This window comes from Oncorhynchus masou, chromosome 8 (genome assembly GCF_036934945.1).
Source record: "Oncorhynchus masou masou isolate Uvic2021 chromosome 8, UVic_Omas_1.1, whole genome shotgun sequence".
Taxonomy (NCBI): domain Eukaryota; kingdom Metazoa; phylum Chordata; class Actinopteri; order Salmoniformes; family Salmonidae; genus Oncorhynchus; species Oncorhynchus masou.
The window spans coordinates 42,494,783-42,515,577 of record NC_088219.1 but is presented as its reverse complement, the minus strand read 5'-3'; the positions used below and the strand labels follow the sequence as shown (position 1 = coordinate 42,515,577).

Below are 20,795 nucleotides of genomic sequence, written 5' to 3'. Positions count from 1 at the left end.
GCTGGTTAAGCTGTTTTATGTTATCCAGAGCGTTGGTGACTAACTGTGCTGCTGGCAGCAATTTATTTTCTTTTTTTTACCGACGTTTATTGACACCGGCCGTATTCAACGGGTGTTGAGCGTTCGTAAATTCATCAGTTATTCTGCGCTCTGACCCACTCAGACGAGAGTGCTCTGAAATCAGAGTTGCTAGCCAGAGCGAATTTACCAACTACATCTATCGACAGTTGTTGCAGTGACATCATAACATTCTATTGAAATGGTTACTTCCATAGTGGAGTACAATTATTATTCTTATTTAATTTTTTTGCCCTTTTTCTCCCCAATTTTCGTGATATCCAATTTGAAATTAGTGTTGTCCCATCGCTGCAACTCCCGTATGGACTTGGCAGAGGCAAAGGTAGAGAGCCATGCATCCTCCGAAACATGACCCTGCCAAGCTGCACTGCTTCTTGACACACCGCTCGCTTAACCCGGACGCCAGTCGCACCAATGTGTCGGAGGGAACACTGTCCTACTAGCAACCGTGTCAGCGTGCAGAAGCCTGCTACATGACAGACTAATTCGAACTCATCCATCCAGTATTATCTCAGCCAATCATGGCTAGCGGGAAGGTGACTTACTTTTTCTGTGACTAAACCAACAATTGTATTAATTTTTTCAAATGGCATACAAGTTTGATATTAAGGCACATAAAAGTGTATATGTTCCAGAAGACATTTCTGCCAAAACATTACGTATTTATTTTTTTACGTTTACGCTCAAATGGCTCTCTTGTAAAGTAGTAATGTGCGACATATGCCTAGTTTCCTGAAACGAGTCACATATGTGGTTGTCTCACCTAGCTATCTGAAGATGAATGCGCTACCTGTAAGTTACTCAGGATAACCTCGAGAGGATAGGGAGACGCTAGCGTCTCTACTGGCCAATTGCCAGGGGAAATGCAGAGCGCCAGATTCAAATAAAATTCAAACTTTCATTAAATCACACATGTAAGATACTCAATTAAAGCTACACTCATTGTGAGTCCAGTCAACATGTCAGATTTTAAAAATGCTTTTCGGCGAAAGCATAACAAGCTAATATCTGATAGCCCGCACCATCTGCACCATTAGTAAACAAAAGAGCTAGCGTAGCAGGCGCTACACAAAACACTGAAATAAAATATAAAATATGCATTACCTTTGATGAGCTTCTTTTGTTGGCACTCCAATATGTCCCTGTAAGTTACTCTGGATAAGAGCATCTGCTAAATGACTAATATGTCAAATATGCATCTCTCATTAGTGTATTGCAATTCTTAGCAGCAGTCACTGTGAAGTCTAAAAAGGGAGAGGAAAAAAAGTACCTGCCGGTAATTGAAGCATACAGGTGTTACGATGCGTCACGTGATCGGAGAGCACACTGTTGCGAAAAGTTAAAAGTTGTGCAACAGAACAATAAACCTAAAAATTTATTTTTTAGTTTGGATAGTGCGTCCTCGTTTCACTCTGATTCGGAACGTTTTCTTCCTTTTCATGCCTAGTGAACACTACCGAAGGGTCCTACACAGCAGAGTGTCTGGCGGTGTGTGACAGTGTGTGTGTTTTCTCCCCCCAGTCCACCAGAATTACATTGGTACGGATGCAGAGAAGAACCCCTTCTACCTGTCTGTGGTTCTGTCTGACCAGAACAACCAACGGGTCCCTCAGTATAGAGCCATCCTCTGGAGGAAGACAGTAAGTCACTGACTTTATGCACAGATCTAGGATCAGCATACCCTTACAAAATCCTAACCTTAAAAATTGATATCTGTGCAAGTTGGCGTTAGAAACAGATCTGGGATCTGCTCAACCTTTCCCAATGCCAAACCTTGATCATTAAGGTGAAAAATGTATATCATGCATATACTGTATAGACCTTAGATCAGTGTCTATGGGCAACTTTATCCATGAGTCATAGCTTCTGTGTGCGGGGTGGGGGAGTTAGGGGGTTCAGATGTGAGGTGTCTGTGTGTGTTTGCGCGCGCGCGCTTGGCAGCGTGATAGAGGGGTGTGAGTCATTCAGAAGAGTTAACTAGCCTCCTCACTGAGCTCCTGTTTCAGATTCAAGCACCACACAACACCTGATTAGGATGGCCCTCTGCCTTCTGTTCAGATAGATGTTGAATATTTTCTCTCCTCATCCGGTCCTGAGATAATTGCATCTCTTCTCTTCCCCAGGGAACTCTGAAGATCAGTCTGCCATACAGCCCCACTAAAACACTATCAGTCAAGTCCATCTTAAGGTAAGCAAGCAGGATGTTATTCAATAACTGCTGATCCTCACCTCAGGGGTGCGTACTAAGTCCCCTCCTGTACTCCCTGTTCACTCATGACTGCACGGCCAAGCATGTCTCCAACACCATCATTAAGTTTGCTGGTGACCCAACAGTGGTAGGCCTGATCACTGACAACAACGAGACAGCCTATAGGGAGGTCAGAGACCTGGCCGTGTGGTGACAGGACAACAACCTCTCCCTCAACGTGATCAAGACAAAGGAGATGAATACCCTACAGAGGGTATTGAGTACGTCCCAGTACATCACTAGGTCCAAGCTCCCTGCCATCCAAGACCTCTATACCAGGCGGTGTCAGAGGAAGGCCCTAAAAATTGTCATAGAATCCAGCCACCCTAGTCATAGACTGTTCTCTCTGCTACCGCACGGCAAGCGGTACCGGAGCACCAAGTCTCGGACCAAGAGGCTTCTAAACAGCTTGTACCCCCAAACCATAACTCCTGAACATCTAATCACATGGCTACCCAGACTATTTGCATTGCCCCCCCCCCTGCCCTCTTTTACGCCACTGCTACTCTCTGTTATTATCTATGCATGGTCAATTTAATAACTCTACCTACATGTACATATTACCTCAATTACCCCGACTAACCGGTGCCTCTTATTTTACTGCTGCACTTTAACTACTTGTTACTTTTTTTTCTTATTCTTATTCATATTTTTTTTTAATTGCATTGTTGGTTAGGGGCTTGTAAGTAAGCATTTCTCTGTAAGGTTGTGCCTGTTGTATTAGTCGCATGTGACTAATACAATTTGATTTGATGTCGCACACATGAAATTGTAGAACTTAATCTGCAAAGTTCTAATCCATTTTGGTTGAGTTGCGCTGTTTTCTCTATGCAGCTGTGCAGGCAGAGCGTGTTCCTATAGTACACAGCCTGTGCAGCACAGCTGGCAGAAGAAACGTCTTGGTTCGCACAAAAGGGAACATAACGTTGCGGATGAAGTTCGGAATGACGCAATTTCATGTGTACAACATCTAAAGACCTACATCACTATACTGAGTGTGTCTGTTTCTAAAATCAACGTATTTGTTTATTTTTGATGTGTTTATTTTTGGAGCTTTTGGTCAAGTCTTTTGGTCAAGTCTTTTGGTCAAGTCTTTTGGTCAAGTCTTTTGGTCAAGTCTTTTGGTCAAGTCTTTTGCATGCCCTGTTACTGCTCAATGAGCAATGAGGAAGTTATTTGGGGTAAGTTTCTCAAAAACAAATAGATATTTACTTCAGAAACAGGAACATTCTGCTTTAAGATAAGACTGGATTGAAACATGTTACTGCATGTAAACTTGACTTTTTAGCCCCTCTCCCTCCCTTTCCTCCTCTCCTCCCTCCCTCCCTCTTCTCCCTCCCTCTTCTCCCTCTCCCACCCCTCCTCCTCTCCTCTCCTCCAGTGCGATGAACCTGGACAGGTTTGAGAAGGGCCCGAGGGAGATTCTCAACCCAGAGATACAGAAGGTGAGATTACATCAGCCACAGAGATATAAGTAATAAGGCCCGAGGAGGTGTGGTATAAGGCCAATATGCTACGGCATAGGCACAACACAGAGTGCTTGCATACAGCCCTTCACCTTGGTATATTGGCCATATACCACAAACCCAGAGGTGCCTTATTGCTATTATAAACTGGTTAACCACATAATTAGAACAGTAAACAATTACTTTTGCATCATACCGGTGATATATTGTTTGATATACCACAGCTTTCAGCCAATCAGCATCCAGGACCCAAACGACCCCCATTATAATTATATATAATAGTCATGTTCTAATTCTATTTCTATGGTATCATTATAATTATATATAATAGTCATGTTCTAATTCTATTTCTATGGTATCATTATAATTATATATAATAGTCATGTTCTAATTCTATTTCTATGGTATCAGCCCCATACTTTAAGCAACATTTCCTTTCTTAGGATAGCCAGAGGCTTTGTAATTCATATTCATGAGATACGTTGGATCGTTTTTTTTAAATGATTTTTAAATTATACATTTATTTTATTCATAATACAAAAATCAATTTACATTGCTACATCAAACATGTCTAGCAAACCAAACACATGTATTAACAATGCTTAAACATACAAAAAATATAAATAACAATAAAATACAAAAAAGAAACAATTTAAGTGCAATTATATTCACTCTGAAAATATCTTATTATAATGAGTCATGAAGATGTTATTCTTTTTGTTATTCACTAAGGTTAGTGTTTTAATAAGATAATTAAATTAAATCAGAAAAATTGGTAATTTTGCTGTAGAATTTTGGAATTTTTGTTTGTGTATAAAGTATTTGGCAACAAGAATAAAAAAATTAACAATCATTTCAATGGTCTTGTTATCATTGCAATAGTAACGTATTATATATTTTATGTTAAAATTATAGGCAGTGTTCATAATGGTAAATAAGTACTTTGCAAGGTTTTCCCAAAATTCTGACACAAATTTACATTCAAAGAACAAGTGAGACAGATTATCTCCTTCTTTTTCACAGAAAACGCAGATATCATCAATCACCACAAATTTGGAAATCATAGAATTACATGTAGATACAGTGGGGCAAAAAAGTATTTCTTCAGCCACCACTTGTGCAAGTTCTCCCACTTAAAAAGATGAGAGAGGCCTGTAATTTTCATCATAGGTACACTTCAACTATGACAGACAAAATGAGAAGAAAAAAAAACAGAAAATCACATTGTAGGATTTTTTATGAATTTATTTGCAAATTATGGTGGAAAATAAGTATTTGGTCAATAACAAAAGTTTATCTCAATTGCCCCACTGTATCTTGTGTAAAATGTTGAAGTGCACTTCCTTAACTTTGTTTGGTATACAATATTTGTAAGGTTTTAACCATGCACTTTTCCAGACAATGTCAGGAATAAGCATGTTCCAGAAAAACTTTCCTCTCGGTGTAAGTTGGTTTTGTGAATGAAGAATTTGTCTTATACAGTATATTTATTACAACAAGATTTCTCAAGTAAGCCCACGCCTTCCAATCTGAGTTATGGATAAACGTTGTGATCATTCCCAAAATTAAGATGACTTTTCATTAGTGTAGTTAGACCACTGGGAACGGCTTTGATCACAGAAATAAACTCTCTGAAAGGTATTGGAAACTCTTTCAATGTTATAAATTGTTCATATGTGAGAATATTACCCTTGTTGTTGAATATATCAAGAACAAAGTCAATATTCCTCTCATGCCAGCTGGGTTAGAACAATGACTTATTCCTTACAGTTATGTCTGCATTATTCCACAAAAGAGCTTTATGATGGGAAAAATTGTGCAGGAAACATTTTTCCCAGGCCAGTAAAGCTTGTTGGTGAAACCTAGCCAATTTAGCAGGTAATCTTTCAGGAATTTAATTACATTTCAGTAAAAAGTGAAGACCTCCCAATTTATTAACCACATTATTTGGAATGAAATACCATATTGAATCAGTATCGAGAAAACATTTTTTCAACCAGTTTATCTTGAAAGTGTTATTTATGTCATCAAAATCCAACACTTCTAGGCCAGGGTTGTTCCGGGTTTTGGTCACTAGATGCCCCCATTGTGCTTTTTGACCTTATGTTTTTTCCCTTGTTCCCCATTATTATTTGCACCTGTGCCTCGTTTCCCCTGATTGTATTTAAACCCTTAGTTTCCCTCAGTTCTGTGCTCTGTGTTTGTATGTTAGCACCCAACCCTAGTGTTCTGTGTATGCTTGTCGTTTCCGGTGGATGCTCTTGTGGAATTCTGTTTTTGTTTTTGAGTATCTCTTGAGGCTTTTTTGTGCTATACCTACCACCTTTTGGATTTGCCATTTTGTATTGAAGGACTTCTCCTTTTTACTTTATTAAATACACCGTCTTAAGTACTGCTGTGTCTGCCTCATCTTCTGGGTTCTGCTGACTATTCGTGGCTCAGTTGGTTAAGTGACTGTTTCTCACTCCGGAGACCCAGGTTCGTAACCGGGTCCTGACAAGAAAGGACATATTTTTATTTTTCCAGATGAAGTCAAGAAACGTCTTATTGATCTCTTTACAAGTAGCTGGATTTACACATAATGATAATGAGGGGTACACAAAATGAGACAGTCCCTCTGCCTTGGACAGAAGAACTCTCCCAAGTATAGAAAGATCTCTTTGTAGCCAATTATTAAATATATTTTAGTTCTCTTAATTTTAGGAGAGAAATTGAAATGTTGTGTGACTAAGTGGTTTTTTGACAGATGTATTCCTAAATATTTAACACAGTCCTTTACAGGAATATTTTGTATTTCTTTATCATCAGAGTCAAATAAACATAAGATTTCACATTTAGAAATATTCAGCATTAATCCTGATGCAATAGAAAATGCAGTTATAGCATTAAGGGCATGTGTGACCTGGTCTTTGTCTCTTAAGAAATGAGTAGAGACATCAGCATGTTGGGGAATTTTGATTTCTTTGTTAAAAATGGTTAAGCCATACAAATTTGCATCATTCAGAATATCTAGAGGTAGAAGTTCCACAACCAAAATGAATAAAAATGGCGAAATTGGGGATCCCTGTCGTACACTTCTGTTGATACTAAATCTTTTGGAAGTATTAAGGTTTAGTAGCACAGAACTATTTATATCTTTGTAAAACATGCAAATAACTTTAATAAAATGTTCACCAAATCCAAAAAGTTTAAGAGACCTAAAGAGAAATTCATGTTCAATTGTGTCAAAGGCTTTACAGAAGTCCAGAAATAGGACAACCGCATCGGAGTCAATTGCATCTGAATAATCTATAAGGTCCAAGACAAAATGAATGTTAGAGTTTATGTGACGGCCCTTCATAAATCCTGTTTGAGTCTCATTTATAATGGTATCTGTTCCTTTCTTTAATATTTTGGCATAAACCAGAGCAATCAATTTGTAATCAACATTCAATAAAGTAATTGGTCTCCAATTGTCAATGAGAGAAGGGTCTTTATCAGGCTTCTGAAAAAAAAACAAGCTACTAAAAAATCAAAATGTACTCGAGGATATTGGAAATTAAACAATACACTTCTTAAAGATACTGATCTCATTGAAAATATCAAATCATTAGCTAAAGATATTTTTGCTAGAAAAGACGGGTTATGGAAGTAGATGGGAATTTTTCAAATATAAAGTCAGAGTGGTAGCCATTAAACGCACCAAATAGCTGATGCAATTAAAGAACAATAGAGAAAGGTCACTGGATAAACTATAAGTTTAACATATTTTGTCGGAAAATGAGCAAGTAGCCAGTTGTTGTTATGGTGGAATCAAGGCGTTCAAACGTTTAAACCTGTCTTCCTCTATCTAACCAGCTGAATGAAGCATATGTGCCCATGAGCTCCTGAGTCTAGACACAGCCTAGCCAATGTTAGCTAGCTAGCGTCGCTGGCTGAGGTGACTCAAACCCGGTAGCGAGCTACTGTTAAAGGCGTGCAGGAATATTAAATGTCTTTCAATATTAAGATTAACGCTCATTGAAGTTGGCGGTTACTGCTGGTTTGAGATCCGAGGCGAGAGAAATTATCACACACCCAAGAAGGCTCAATAAATCGCCTGACAGATAATGACTTTGCCTCCGGCTATCCCTACGAAAGGAAATGTTGCGTACTGTAACATATCTGTGAGTCATTGGCGAGGCGAACTGATGTTAACTGTGCTTTGTGTTCTACCCACAGGACCTACTGGTGTTGGAGGAGCAAGAGGTTGAGTATTTATTTATTCTGTCATAAATGTCACTCTTTCAAGTGAATACTATTTGTACTCTAGTCTTACTGGAGATTTCCCTCTGCTCTACTAAGGTTGCTTGTCTGGTATTGGCAGATAATGAAAGTGACGTTTAAACTGTATTTTCTTAGGGTTCTGTTAACTTCAAGTTCGGTGTCCTGTATGCCAAAGATGGACAGCTCACAGATGATGAGATGTTTAGCAACGGTAAGTCACTAATATTGTGGGTAGTAAGTATCACATACACAAGTTTAAGTATTCATGTCCTGTGAATAGTACTTTCAACCCTGCTCTTTCTTCAGAAACAGGAAGTGAGAGCTTCGATAAGTTCATCAACCTGCTAGGGGACACAATCTCTCTGCAGGGCTGGGCGGGTTACCGTGGTGGACTGGATACCAAAAGTAAGACCAGGTCACCAAACACATACAAGCGCGCCATGGGTTCTGCAATTAATTATTGTTTTTCCATTATATTGCAGACTATGGAGACATTCTCTCTTTTGATCGTTCTTTCCCTCTTTCTATTTAAAAAAATACATATTTTCCCTCTTGCCTACACACTCCTCCCTCTCCCCCATCCTTTTTAAACTCCCACTGCTCTATCCCTTCTCTCTCTCTCTCTCTCTCTCTCTCTCTCTCTCTCTCCAGATGACACTACAGGAATGAACTCCATCTACACAGTGTACCAGGGCCATGAGCTGATGTTCCACATCTCCACCATGCTACCCTACTCCAAAGAGAACAAGCAGCAGGTGTGTGTGTGTGTGTGTGTGTGTGTGTGTGTGTGTGTGTGTGTGTGTGTGTGTGTGTGTGTGTGTGTGTGTGTGTGTGTGTGTGTGTGTGTGTGTGTGTGTGTGTGTGTGTGTGTGTGTGTGTGTGTGAGAGAGAGTGAATGTGCCTGCTTTGTTATGTTGACTGCACTCCCGTCTCTATCTCTACCTCTCAGACCTCCAGAGCCGGTCAGTTGTGCATAAATCTTTATTCTCTCTCAATTCAATTCAAATGACTTTATTGGCATGGAAAACATATGTTTACATTGCCAAAGCAACTGAAATAGATAATCAACAAAAGTGAAATGAACAATCAAAAATGAACAATAAACATTACTCACAAACGTTTCAAAGGAATAGAGACATTTCAAATGTCATATTATGACTATGTTATAACAATGTGCAAATAGTTAAAATACAAAAGGGTAATAAATAGACATCAATAGGGGTTGTATTTACAATGGTGTTTATTCTTCACTGGTTGCCCTTATCTTGTGGCAACAGGTCACAAATCTTGCTGCTGTGATGGCACACTGGTATTTCACCCAATAGATATGGGAGTTCATCAAAATGTGATTTGTTTTTGAATTCTTTGTGGATCTGAGAAATCTGAGGGGGAAATATGTCTCTAATATGGTCATACATTTGGCAGGAGGTTAGGAAGCACAGCTCAGTTTCCACTGAATTTTGTGGGCAGTGTGCACATAGCCTGTCTTCTCTTGAGATCCAGGTCTGACTATGGCAGCCTCTCTCAATAGCAATGCCTCTGAGTCTGTACATATTCAAAGCTTTCCTTCATTTTGGGTAAGTCACGGTGGTCAGGTTTTCTGCCACTGTGTACTCTGTGTTTAGGGCCAAATATCATTCCAGTTGTCTCTGTTTTTTTGGTCAATTCTTTCCAATGTGTCAAATAATTATCTTTTTGTTTTCTCATGATTTGGTTGGGTCTAATTGTGTTGCTCTGTGGGCTTTGATTGTGTTTGTGATCAGAACCCCAGGACCAGCTTGCTAAGGGGACTCTTCTCCAGGTTAATCTCTCTGTAGGTGATGGCTTTGTTACGGAAGGTTTAGGAATCGCTTCCTTTTAGGTGATTGTCAGAATTGAACAGCTCTTTTCTGGATTTGGATAATGAGCAGCATAATTATGCTCAGCATGCATAAAGGGCAATGGGCTCTATGACTGATTCAAGTATTTTTAGCCAGATCCTAATTGGGATGTTGAATTTTATGTTCCTTTTGATGGCATAGAAGGCCCTTCTTGGCTTGTCTCTCAGATCGTTCACAGCTTTGTGGAAGTTACCTGTGGTGCTGAGGTAGACAACAGGGTCTAGATGGAATTTGTATTTGTGGTCCTGGCAACTGGACCTTTTATGGAACACCATTATTTTGGTCTTACTGAGATTTACTGTCAGGGCCCAGGTCTGACAGAATCTGTCCAGAACATCTAGGTGCTGCTATAGGCCCCCCTTGGTTGGGGACAGAAGCACCAGATCATCAGCAAACAGTAGACATTTGACTTCCGATTCTAGTACGGTGAGGCTGGGTGCTGAAGTCTGTTCTAGTGCCAATGCCACTCTCTTTTCTGTCGCTCGTTCCATCCCTCTCTCCCCCATATAACCCTTTCACCCCCCTCTCCCATCTTTCTCTCCCTGACTCTTCTTCATTTCTGTCATTTCCTTCTCTCGCTGTCTCTCTCATTGCTAACCTCTAGTCAATCTGACTAACTATGACCATACTGAATGCTTTACAGTCATTTCAGAGACACAACAGCCAGTTAGTCTTTTATCTGTTCAATGGCAGAGTTGTTGAGATGCCAGGGAAATGTGAAATACTCCCAAGTCCTTGATCTTTCAATCTCCATTCACCTACTCTAGAGAAAACACACACATTCATGCACGTGAACACACACACCTAAACACCACTGAGTCAGTCAAACCTTTATTGAAACATTACAAAACAAAAAACGAAGTATTGACATTCTACACCACAACATTTGTACCTTACTGTTAAAAGCCCCCTAGTTTCAGACTGTGTGTGTGACTGGAGTGTGTGTATGGCTGGAGTGTGTGTATGGCTGGAGTCTGTGTATGGCTGGAGTGTGTGTGTGTGTGTATGGCTGGTGTGTGTGTATGGCTGAAGTGTGTGTATGGCTGGTGTATGTGTGTGTGTGTGTATGGCTGGTGTATGTGTATGGCTGGAGTGTGTGTATGACTGGAGAGTGTGTATGACTGGAGTGTGTGTATGGCTGGAGTGTGTGTATGGCTGGAGTGTGTGTGTGTGTGTATGGCTGGAGTGTGTATGACTGGAGTGTGTGTATGGCTGGAGTGTGTGTGTGTGTGTATGGCTGGTGTATGTGTATGGCTGGAGTGTGTGTATGACTGGAGTGTGTGTATGACTGGTGAATGTGTATGGCTGGAGTGTGTGTATGGCTGGTGTATGTGTGTGTGTGTATGGCTGGAGTGTGTATGACTGGAGTGTGTGTATGGCTGGTGTATGTGTATGACTGGAGTCTGTGTATGGCTGGAGTGTGTGTGTGTGTGTATGGCTGGTGAATGTGTATGGCTGAAGTGTGTGTATGGCTGGTGTATGTGTGTGTGTGTATGGCTGGTGTATGTGTATGGCTGGAGTGTGTGTATGGCTGGAGTCTGTGTATGGCTGGAGTGTGTGTGTGTGTGTGTATGGCTGGTGAATGTGTATGGCTGAAGTGTGTGTATGGCTGGTGTATGTGTGTGTGTGTATGGCTGGTGTATGTGTATGGCTGGAGAGTGTGTATGACTGGAGTGTGTGTATGGCTGGAGTCTGTGTATGGCTGGAGTGTGTGTGTGTGTGTATGGCTGGTGAATGTGTATGGCTGGAGTGTGTGTATGACTGGAGTCTGTGTATGGCTGGAGTGTGTGTGTGTGTGTGTATGGCTGGTGTATGTGTATGGCTGAAGTGTGTGTATGGCTGGTGTATGTGTGTGTGTGTATGGCTGGTGTATGTGTATGGCTGGAGTGTGTGTATGGCTGGTGTATGTGTGTGTGTGTATGGCTGGTGTATGTGTATGGCTGGAGTGTGTGTGTGTGTGTATGGCTGGTGTATGTGTATGGCTGGAGTGTGTGTATGGCTGGTGTATGTGTGCGCGTGACTGGGAGAAAAAAGGCAGAAGAGAACAAAGACAGTTTGACGTTAGTGTGAACCCACTCAGGAAAAGCCAATATCTGTGGGCGAGATATGAAAGGAGATAGAGGCTGAATGAGAGGGTTACATTCATAATTGGATTTGATCTAAAACAGATTCCGAAGTTGCTCATGAATACAAACACATTCTCTTTGCAGGCCTGTGTGCATCAAGAGTGTTTGTTTGTGCTCGGCTATGAAAGCCAACTGACATTTACTCCTGACCTACCGACTTGTTGCACCCTCTTTATCCTCTGTGATTATTATTTGACCCTGTTGGTCGTCTATGGACGTTTGAACATCTTGAAGAACGATCGAACATCTTGAAGAACGATCTGGCCTTAATGGCCATGTGTTCTTATTATCTCTGCCTGGCACAGCAAGATGACTGGTTCCCCTCAGAGCCTGGATCCTCTCTAGGTTTCTTCCTAGGTTCCTGCTTTCTAGGGAGTTTTTCCTTGCCACCGTGCCACCTTCTACATCTGCATTGCTTTCTTTCTGGGTTTTAGGCTGGGTTTCTGTATAAGCACTGTGTGACAACTGCTGATGTAAAAAGTGCTTTATAAAATAACATTTGATTGATTTTTTTTTGTGTGTGTGTGTGTGTGTGTGTGTGTGTGTGTGTGTGTGTGTGTGTGTGTGTGTGTGTGTGTGTGTGTGTGTGTGTGTGTGTGTGTGTGTGTGTGTGTGTGTGTGTGTGTGTTCTCTGCCTGCTTCAGAGTCACTTTATTCACAAAGTACATTGACACATTCCCGGAAAATAGGATTTTAATGAATAGGGGCTGCCAGCAATAGACAATGTACAAGGATATGATTATAATAATTAATGGAAGCTCTGAAATTATATTTTAGATGCTCATAAAGAGGCATTCATGCTTTAGGCCAGAGATTGATGAACTGTCTAGTCTAAATCAAGAAGATATGAGTTATTTCACTTGTTTGTTCAAAGTATTTTCATTGTATGACTTTTGTCATTGTCTCTGTCTCTTGTCCAACAGGTGGAGAGGAAAAGACACATTGGGAATGACATTGTCACCATAGTGTTCCAGTTCCAGGAGGGGGAGGACACATCTCCATCATTTAAACCCTCCATGATCAGATCACATTTCACACGTATCCTTTTCTTATGAAGACCGGTGGGAAATACCTCTGACATTGTACACATTTCTGCAAGCGACCTTGAGCAGCCAGAATCGTAGGCCCTTTCCAGAAACATTGCCTAGCCCGTACTCTCTGGGAAATATCTCTGACATTGTACACATTTCTACAAGCAGCCAGAATCGTAGGCCCTTTCCAGAAACATTGCCTAGCCCGTACTCTCTGGGAAATATCTCTGACATTGTACACATTTCTACAAGCAGCCAGAATCGTAGGCCCTTTCCAGAAACATTGCCTAGCCCGTACTCTCTGGGAAATATCTCTGACATTGGAAATATCCCTCCAGAAACATTGACATTGGGAAATATCACATTTCTTTCTACAAGCAGCCAGAATCGTAGGCCCTTTCCAGAAACATTGCCTAGCCCGTACTCTCTGGGAAATATCTCTATGACATTGTACACATTTCTACAAGCAGCCAGAATCGTAGGCCCTTTCCAGAAACATTGCCTAGCCCGTACTCTCTGGCCAATTTAATGTAAATCTGAAATAATTGAATAGGTATAAGCAATATGATAGTAGCACCATAGGCAGCTAGGTTGGCATTTTCATCATATTGCTTATTGTGTACCTCGGTATCTAACATTGCATATCTTCACAAGTGCCTACGGGGTAGAGGATAGGGTAAGTGTCTAGGGGTGTCTAGGGGGCTGTTTTTGGACAAAGCCATACACATCACTGCTAGCTTCATAGATTGTATGTGTTCAGGCTATTTCCTTCATTTTCTCTGCAAGATATCTTTGCATTAGTTAGATACAACAGTCAAAACGACAGTTACAGGTATGTGGAGGTGCTTTTTCATTAGTATTTTTCAGGTACATGGCACATCGTTGGTGTGTTTGTGCATGTATGTTTATGCATGCATACAGATGTAGGATCTTAATTTGATGACTCTTTTGTTTATGAGAATTTTCCAGCACAGCAGAAAATGCTAACTTAGTGTATTCAAGGTTTAAAAAAAAAAAAAAAAATTTGTAATTTCCACTTTAAAATGTAAGACATGATTTGCCCTAACGTAAAATACAGTATACAGTACAAAAAAATATATTCATATTGAAGAATTATAATCCACATTTCCTGTTGCTGTAGGATAATTTTCCGGCTGTAGCACACTGTGTGTGTGTTAAATATAACAGTGCTTTGTGTGTTCCAGATTGAAGATTTTCTCTGAGGAGAGCGTGCCACTGTTCGGACCGCCTCTTCCCTCACCACCAGTGTTTACAGACCACCAAGAATTCAGGGACTTTTTGTTAGTCAAGCGTAAGATCAGTGACTTACTCTCACACACCATTTAGTTTACAGACTGTTACAGCTAAACTGTGTGCAATGAGCTAATGCACTGCAGTGACTAATCGGTCACAAGTGTCACATTTAAAAGCCCTTTCCTCGTGCTTTGCCACATGCGACATAACCATAGTAGGACATGAATTATTAGTGAAACATATACAGAATGTAGACATTATAAAGGCTTCATGGAGACATACATTCACAAGACGTTGAAATGTGACCAAAGAAATGTTTTGAAGCTTTGTATTGTCTTTTTATGGTGATCATATTTTATTTTTATTTTACCTTTATTTAACCAGGCAAGTCAGTTAAGAACAAATTCTTATTTTCAATGACGGCCTGGGAACAGTGGGTTAACTGCCTGTTCAGGGGCAGAACGACAGATTTGTACCTTGTCAGCTCGGGAGTTTGAACTCGCAACCTTCCGGTTACTAGCCCAACACTCTAACCACTAGGCTACCCTGCCTAGTGGTTAGTGTGTACGTACATCCGGGTATGTTCTCCTAATGAACCCCTCTCTCTCTCTGTCCTGCAGTAATCAATGGAGAAAAGGCCACCCTGGAGACGCCCACATTTGCCCAGAAGCGCCAGCGGACTCTGGACATGCTGATCCGTTCCCTCTACCAGGACCTCATCCCTGACCTCCACAAGGTACAGCTCTCCCACACACTAACGAACCCAGCCTGGTCTATCCCTACCCTTTTCACTCTACTGAGCCAAACCGAGCTGAGCTAAACTGAGTTGTCCTCCACTGGCTTGGTTATGCATCCAGCCATTATAGTTGCAGAAACTGTGGTGACAATGAGTAAAATAAAATATATGTGCCAACATGGTTCAGGTTGACACGATGGTGTGAAAAGGGCTCTCCTTTCCTCTGGTTCTGCTCCTGCTTCTAAAAACAAGGTATTTTTCTATAGTCCTCCAACTTCCATAGTCCACAAGTTTGCTCTTTAATTCATGTGTCTTGATTGGAATATGAGGTAGTGACAGTACTCTATACATCAAATGTAATGTATTTATATAGCCCTTCGTACATCAGCTGATATCTCAAAGTGCTGTACAGAAACCCAGCCTAAAACCCCAAACAGCAAGCAATGCAGGTGTAGAAGCACGGTGGCTAGGAAAAACTCCCTAGAAAGGCCAAAACCTAGGAAGAAACCTCGAGAGTAACCAGGCTATGAGTGGTGGTGGCCAGTCCTCTTCTGGCTGTGCCGGGTGGAGATTACATGGCTAAGATGTTAAAATGTTCATAAATTACCAGCATGGTCAAATAATAATAATCACAGGCAGAACAGTTGAAACTGGAGCAGCAGCACGGCCAGGTGGACTGGGGACAGCAAGGAGTCATCATGTCAGGTAGTCCTGAGGCATGGTCCTAGGGCTCATGTCCTCTGAGAGAGAGAAAGAAAGAGAGAGAGAGAATTAGAGAGCGCATACTTAAATTCACACAGGACACCGGATAAGACAGGAGAAGTACTCCAGATATAACAAACTGACCCTAGCCCCCCGGCACATAAACTACTGCAGCATAAATACTGGAGGCTGAGACAGGAGGGGTCAGGAGACACTGTGGCCCCATCCGATGATACCCCCGGACAGGGCCAAACAGGAATGATATAACCCCACCCACTTTTCCAAAGCACAGCCCCCACACCACTAGAGGGATATTTTGTGTCTCTCACATGGGTAGGCAGACCATTCCATAAAAATGGAGCTCTATAGGAGAAAGCCCTGCCTCCAGCTGTTTGCTTAGAAATTCTACGGATTTCTACGGAAAGCAGTAAAACCTTGAAATCAGCCCTTGCCTTGACAGGAAGCCAGTGTAGGGAGGCTAGCACTGGAGTAATATGATCACATTTTTGTTTCTAGTCAGGATTCCAGCAGCCATATTTAGCACTAACTGAAGTTTATTTTGTTCTTTATCCGGGTAGCGGGAGGGTAGAGCATTGCAGTAGTCTAACCTAGAAGTAACAAAAGCATGGATTCATTTTTCTGCATCATTTTTGGACAGAAAGTTTCTGATTTTTGCAATGTTACGTAATGGAAAAAAGCTGTCCTTGAAACAGTCTTGATATGTTCTTCAAAAGAGTGATCAGGGTCCAGAGTAACGCCGAGGTTCTTCACAGTTTTATACATTTCCCTTTGCACCAGCTTCTGACCACTGATCTGATCTAGGCTCTCTGGTCACGGTTTGTACCACAGCCAATTGAGCTACCTACTGTTCTGAACCACTGCAGCCCTGTCTATCTCTCTCGGCTCTAACCACTGCAGACTGCATAACATTGGGACTACTGGATACTGCTACAATGCTCACATTTTGTGGGTGGACTCTCCTCCCTCTCTCTGTACCCCATCCCACTTTCTTTGTCTATTGTTTCTCATATGACTCAGTTCTATGCTGCTGTATTTCCCACTATCCCCGCTTCTCTATCTCTCGTTCTGTGTGTGTGTGCGCATGTGTGTGTGCGTGCATGCGTGTGCCCGTGTGTGCATGTGTGTTCGTGTGTGTGTGTGCACTTGTGTCCCATGTGCAGGTTCCCTTCTCTCCCCAGAACATGCTCAACAGACGATCGTTCAGTGACGTGCTTCCAGAGTCGCCCAAGTCTGCCCGCAAGAAGGAGGAGGCACGACAGGCCGAGTTCGTCAGGATAGGACAGGTGACACACACAGGGACAGACAACATACAGAGTAGCACAGTCACACTCTTTATCTCATGCATGCACCACACACTCTCATGCTCTCTCTCTGTTGTCCAGGCACTAAAGCTCAAGACCATCGTCAGAGGAGATGCCCCCACCAGTCTGGTCACTACGGGCCTGTGTAGAAAAGAGGTGAGAAGACCAACAGACACATATACACACACTCAGCCCCATGCACTAGAGGTTGACACAGGAGGCTTTACGAGGTAGCGGAATGACTTTAGCTTCCCTCCAGGCCTGAGGGCACCCGTTCTCTAGTAGGCTTAAATTGAAGATTTGGTAAATAGGAGTGGCAATATCCAATTGTTAGTAGTTACTATCTTGTCTCAACGCTACAACTCCCGTACGGGCTTGGGAGAGACGAAGGTCGAGAGCCATGCGTCCTCCGAAACACAACCCAACCAAGCCGCACTGCTTCTTAGCACAGGGCGCAACCAACCCGGAAGCCAGCCACACCAATGTGAACCTAGCGACCTGGTCAGCGTGCACTGCGCCCGGCCCGCTCCGTTAGCATTTCTGTCTTTTCGGTAGATGTTATAACCATGTATTGCAAAGGTATTATGTTTTTCCCAGCAGACTATGTTCAATTTCATAGAAATGAATTGTCAGAATATGTTACAAAGTTATTGACTTCATGGACCTTGTTTCTTAGGCTACATATGTTAATATAGGCCATTTTTTTAGCACTTTTCTGATTTGCTTGGTTGTTTTTGATGCTTTACTGGGAAGCTCATCAGAGGTAGATTTACTCATGTTATTTACATTGGAGCTGCATAAAGTGGTCTTCCTACTATTGCACACCGCCTCAGTGTTACTCTGGTTTATAGGCTCATGATTACTGCTTACATTAGCTGTAGGATAAACAGATGTATTTGGTGCAATTAGGGGTACATAAATGTAATGACTTACATTGTGTTTGCCAGTAGCCCTAGGATCATTGTCACAAAGCTACGGATTAACTGAGCTCTTGGATCATTAACAACAGTAGGCTACTGCATAAGTCAACATTAACAATGCTACGGATTACCTGAGCTCTTGGATCATTAACAACAGTAGGCTACTGCATAAGTCAATCTATTTCTATTTCATTCTTCACCACAGGTTTAGTTGAAAACGTGAACAATTGGACCGTAAAGTTTTTGGGAGTAGAGCAGCTATGTCGCTTCAGCCCGCTTGTCCCGCTCTCCGGATGGTAGCCTATTTGTTTAAACCGCACAATTTTTTTACAAGCTGTGTACTCGGTTCCTACGTTTTACAAAGACAACTCCATAAAATGTTTCTAAAACACCGCTCTTTCCTTGGCTCTAATGTCAGTGATGGGTCCTTGGCTGCAACAAGACATTGCAATTCATCTATTGGAGGCTTCATCATTTAGCCTACTGATGTAGAAAAGTACGTGAACACACAAATTAGTGGATTCGGCTATTTCAGCTACACCCGTTGTATAAAATTGACCACACAGCCATGCAATCTCCATAGACAAACGTTGGCAGTAGAATGGCCTTACTGAAGAGCTCAGTCACTTTCAACGTGGCACCATCATAGGATGCCACCTTTCCACGAAGTCTGTTTGTCAAATTTCTGCCCTGCTAGAGCTGACCCAGTCAACTGTTAAGTGCTGTTATTGTGAAGTGGAACCGTCTATGAGCAACAACGACGAAATGGTAGGCCACACAAGCTCACAGAACGGGACAGCCGAGTGCTGAAGCACGAAACCCATGTCCTCATTTGCAACACTCATTACAGGGTTACAAACTGCCTCTGGAAGCAACGTCAGCCGCACACAAGCCTAAGATCACCATGCGCAATGCCAAGCATCAGCTGGAGTGGTGTAAAGCTCGCCGCCATTGGACTCAGGAGCAGTGGAAATGCGTTCTCTGGAGTGATAAATCACGCTTCACCATCGTGCCAACTGTAAAGTTCGGTGGTGGAGGAATCGTGGTCTGGGGCTGTTTGGTTTGGGTTTGAGCTAGGCCCCTTAGCTCCAGTGAAGGGAAATCGTAACAGTACAGCATACAATAACATTATAGATGATTCTGTGCTTCCAACTTGGTGGCAACGGTTTCAGCATGACACTGTCCCCGTGCACATAGCAAGGTCCACATACATTTGGTCATGTAGTGTATATTATGCCTAACCTACACAGTTGTTGATTTTATGCAATGCTGTACAAGTGACAAAAAAAACTCTTTTTTAACTATTCCTGTACTGTCCGTTCCTGTGGACTGTTGATCCTGTCCCGAACTTGACTCTAGATCTTAACTCCCATTCCTACCATAAACCGAGCCCTGTTTCCTTGACAACCTTTACCATGCACTACTTCTTTCTCACTGAGGCCTAGTGGATCACCATGCCATAATATCATATTTACTAACTGTGTGCCATGTGACATATTCTGTTGTAGCATATGCATTGTAACATAATGTAGACGCCAGTTGATATACTGGTAACTACGTGTTTGTGGTTATGCTGGGATGTCCTTTTTGTGCTGCAGCCTTGGGAGTCCCAGTTGTTCTGCAGTACGTTTTCCTATGAGACAGTGTGTGCTGACTCCTGGGGTCGGTCTCTGTTGGTCGCCACGGAAGCAGCAGGGGTCATGATGATAGATGGTGAGGTCATCACACACATGTACACACACACACACACTGAGGTTATAGAATGAAATGCGCTTTATAATTAGTGGACTATTTTATTATAACTGTCATATGCATTATTAAATTATCACTTGAATGTCAATGATTCATTCAGCATTGATGTCATCATAAATTGAATCTCTAAACATTATACTTTTTTATTTCAGCTGTTGATCCACTTCTTTCAAACCCAGGTGAGTGTAACACGGTCAATTCTCCCCATTCAGTGCTACAACTTCTGAGTGTTCAATAAACCGAAATCATTTAATTCAGCCTACTATTTCAGCCAATGTCTTTATTATTGCAGCAACGACGTCAGTCAGTGTTTTCATCAATAGTTAGTAAGATCCTGAGCGTTGCATAGGGAATGACCAATAGACCAATGTGTTGTGTTGGTAGACGCCCAGGTCCTGCCCCCAGTGCAGGTGTTTGATAAGACCATGGTGGTGAAGCAGATGCATGTTCTAGAGCCTCAGGATCTCCTCATCACCAGGACTGACAAAGGTGTGTCTCTTTGTCTCTCTTCATCTGACTCTCTTTCAGTCTCTTATTCTCTCTCTCTCCCCCCTCCCTCATTCCCTCACCTATTTTCTATTTCTCATTTTTTGCTTCCTCCCACTCCCTCCTCTCTCTCACTCTCTCTCCCTTCTTCCATCCCTCTTTTTCTGATTATTTTAGGCTCTTTACTTCTCTCTCCATCTCTCTGTCACTCCAGCAAACACATTGATCTTCCTCTCTGGGCTGAGGAGGCTGACCTACACACATCCACTCTCTGTAGACTGCTGTTTGTGTGTTTGTTTGTGTGTGTCCTGCAGGAACAGGTTCTGGGTTGACCTACTAAGGTAGACTTACACTTCCCACTGTTACACCTACTAAGATAGACTTACACTTCCCACTGTTACACCTACTGAGATAGACTTACACTTCCCTAGTTATCACTCAGAACTTACACTTCCCACTGTTATCACTCTTCAGATAAGGAAGAGACTGAGAGAATGAAACAGAGAATGAACAAGGGGGGGCGAACCTTTATTTTTGATTTATGTAACC

At 41.9% G+C, this 20,795-nt stretch overlaps 1 protein-coding gene across 9 annotated transcripts in view; it reads left to right on the top strand.

Annotated features, from left to right (window-relative positions):
- LOC135544692 (GTPase-activating Rap/Ran-GAP domain-like protein 3) overlaps positions 1–20,795 on the top strand; it is a 158,644-nt gene that overhangs the window by 107,115 nt on the left and 30,734 nt on the right. For 7 of the 9 annotated variants that reach the window (XM_064972502.1, XM_064972498.1, XM_064972500.1 and 4 more), the window contains exons 5-20: positions 1,600–1,718; positions 2,202–2,266; positions 3,708–3,771; positions 7,993–8,019; positions 8,173–8,248; positions 8,344–8,442; positions 8,689–8,792; positions 12,967–13,081; positions 13,861–13,906; positions 14,280–14,386; positions 14,949–15,064; positions 16,948–17,070; positions 17,170–17,244; positions 19,607–19,721; positions 19,913–19,939; positions 20,145–20,249. In XM_064972502.1, coding sequence (XP_064828574.1) covers positions 1,600–1,718; positions 2,202–2,266; positions 3,708–3,771; positions 7,993–8,019; positions 8,173–8,248; positions 8,344–8,442; positions 8,689–8,792; positions 12,967–13,081; positions 13,861–13,906; positions 14,280–14,386; positions 14,949–15,064; positions 16,948–17,070; positions 17,170–17,244; positions 19,607–19,721; positions 19,913–19,939; positions 20,145–20,249 — 1,383 coding nt within the window. The remainder of the gene's footprint in view (positions 1–1,599; positions 1,719–2,201; positions 2,267–3,707; positions 3,772–7,992; positions 8,020–8,172; positions 8,249–8,343; positions 8,443–8,688; positions 8,793–12,966; positions 13,082–13,860; positions 13,907–14,279; positions 14,387–14,948; positions 15,065–16,947; positions 17,071–17,169; positions 17,245–19,606; positions 19,722–19,912; positions 19,940–20,144; positions 20,250–20,795) is intronic. The other 2 variants (XM_064972506.1, XM_064972499.1) reach the window with 1 other exon arrangement.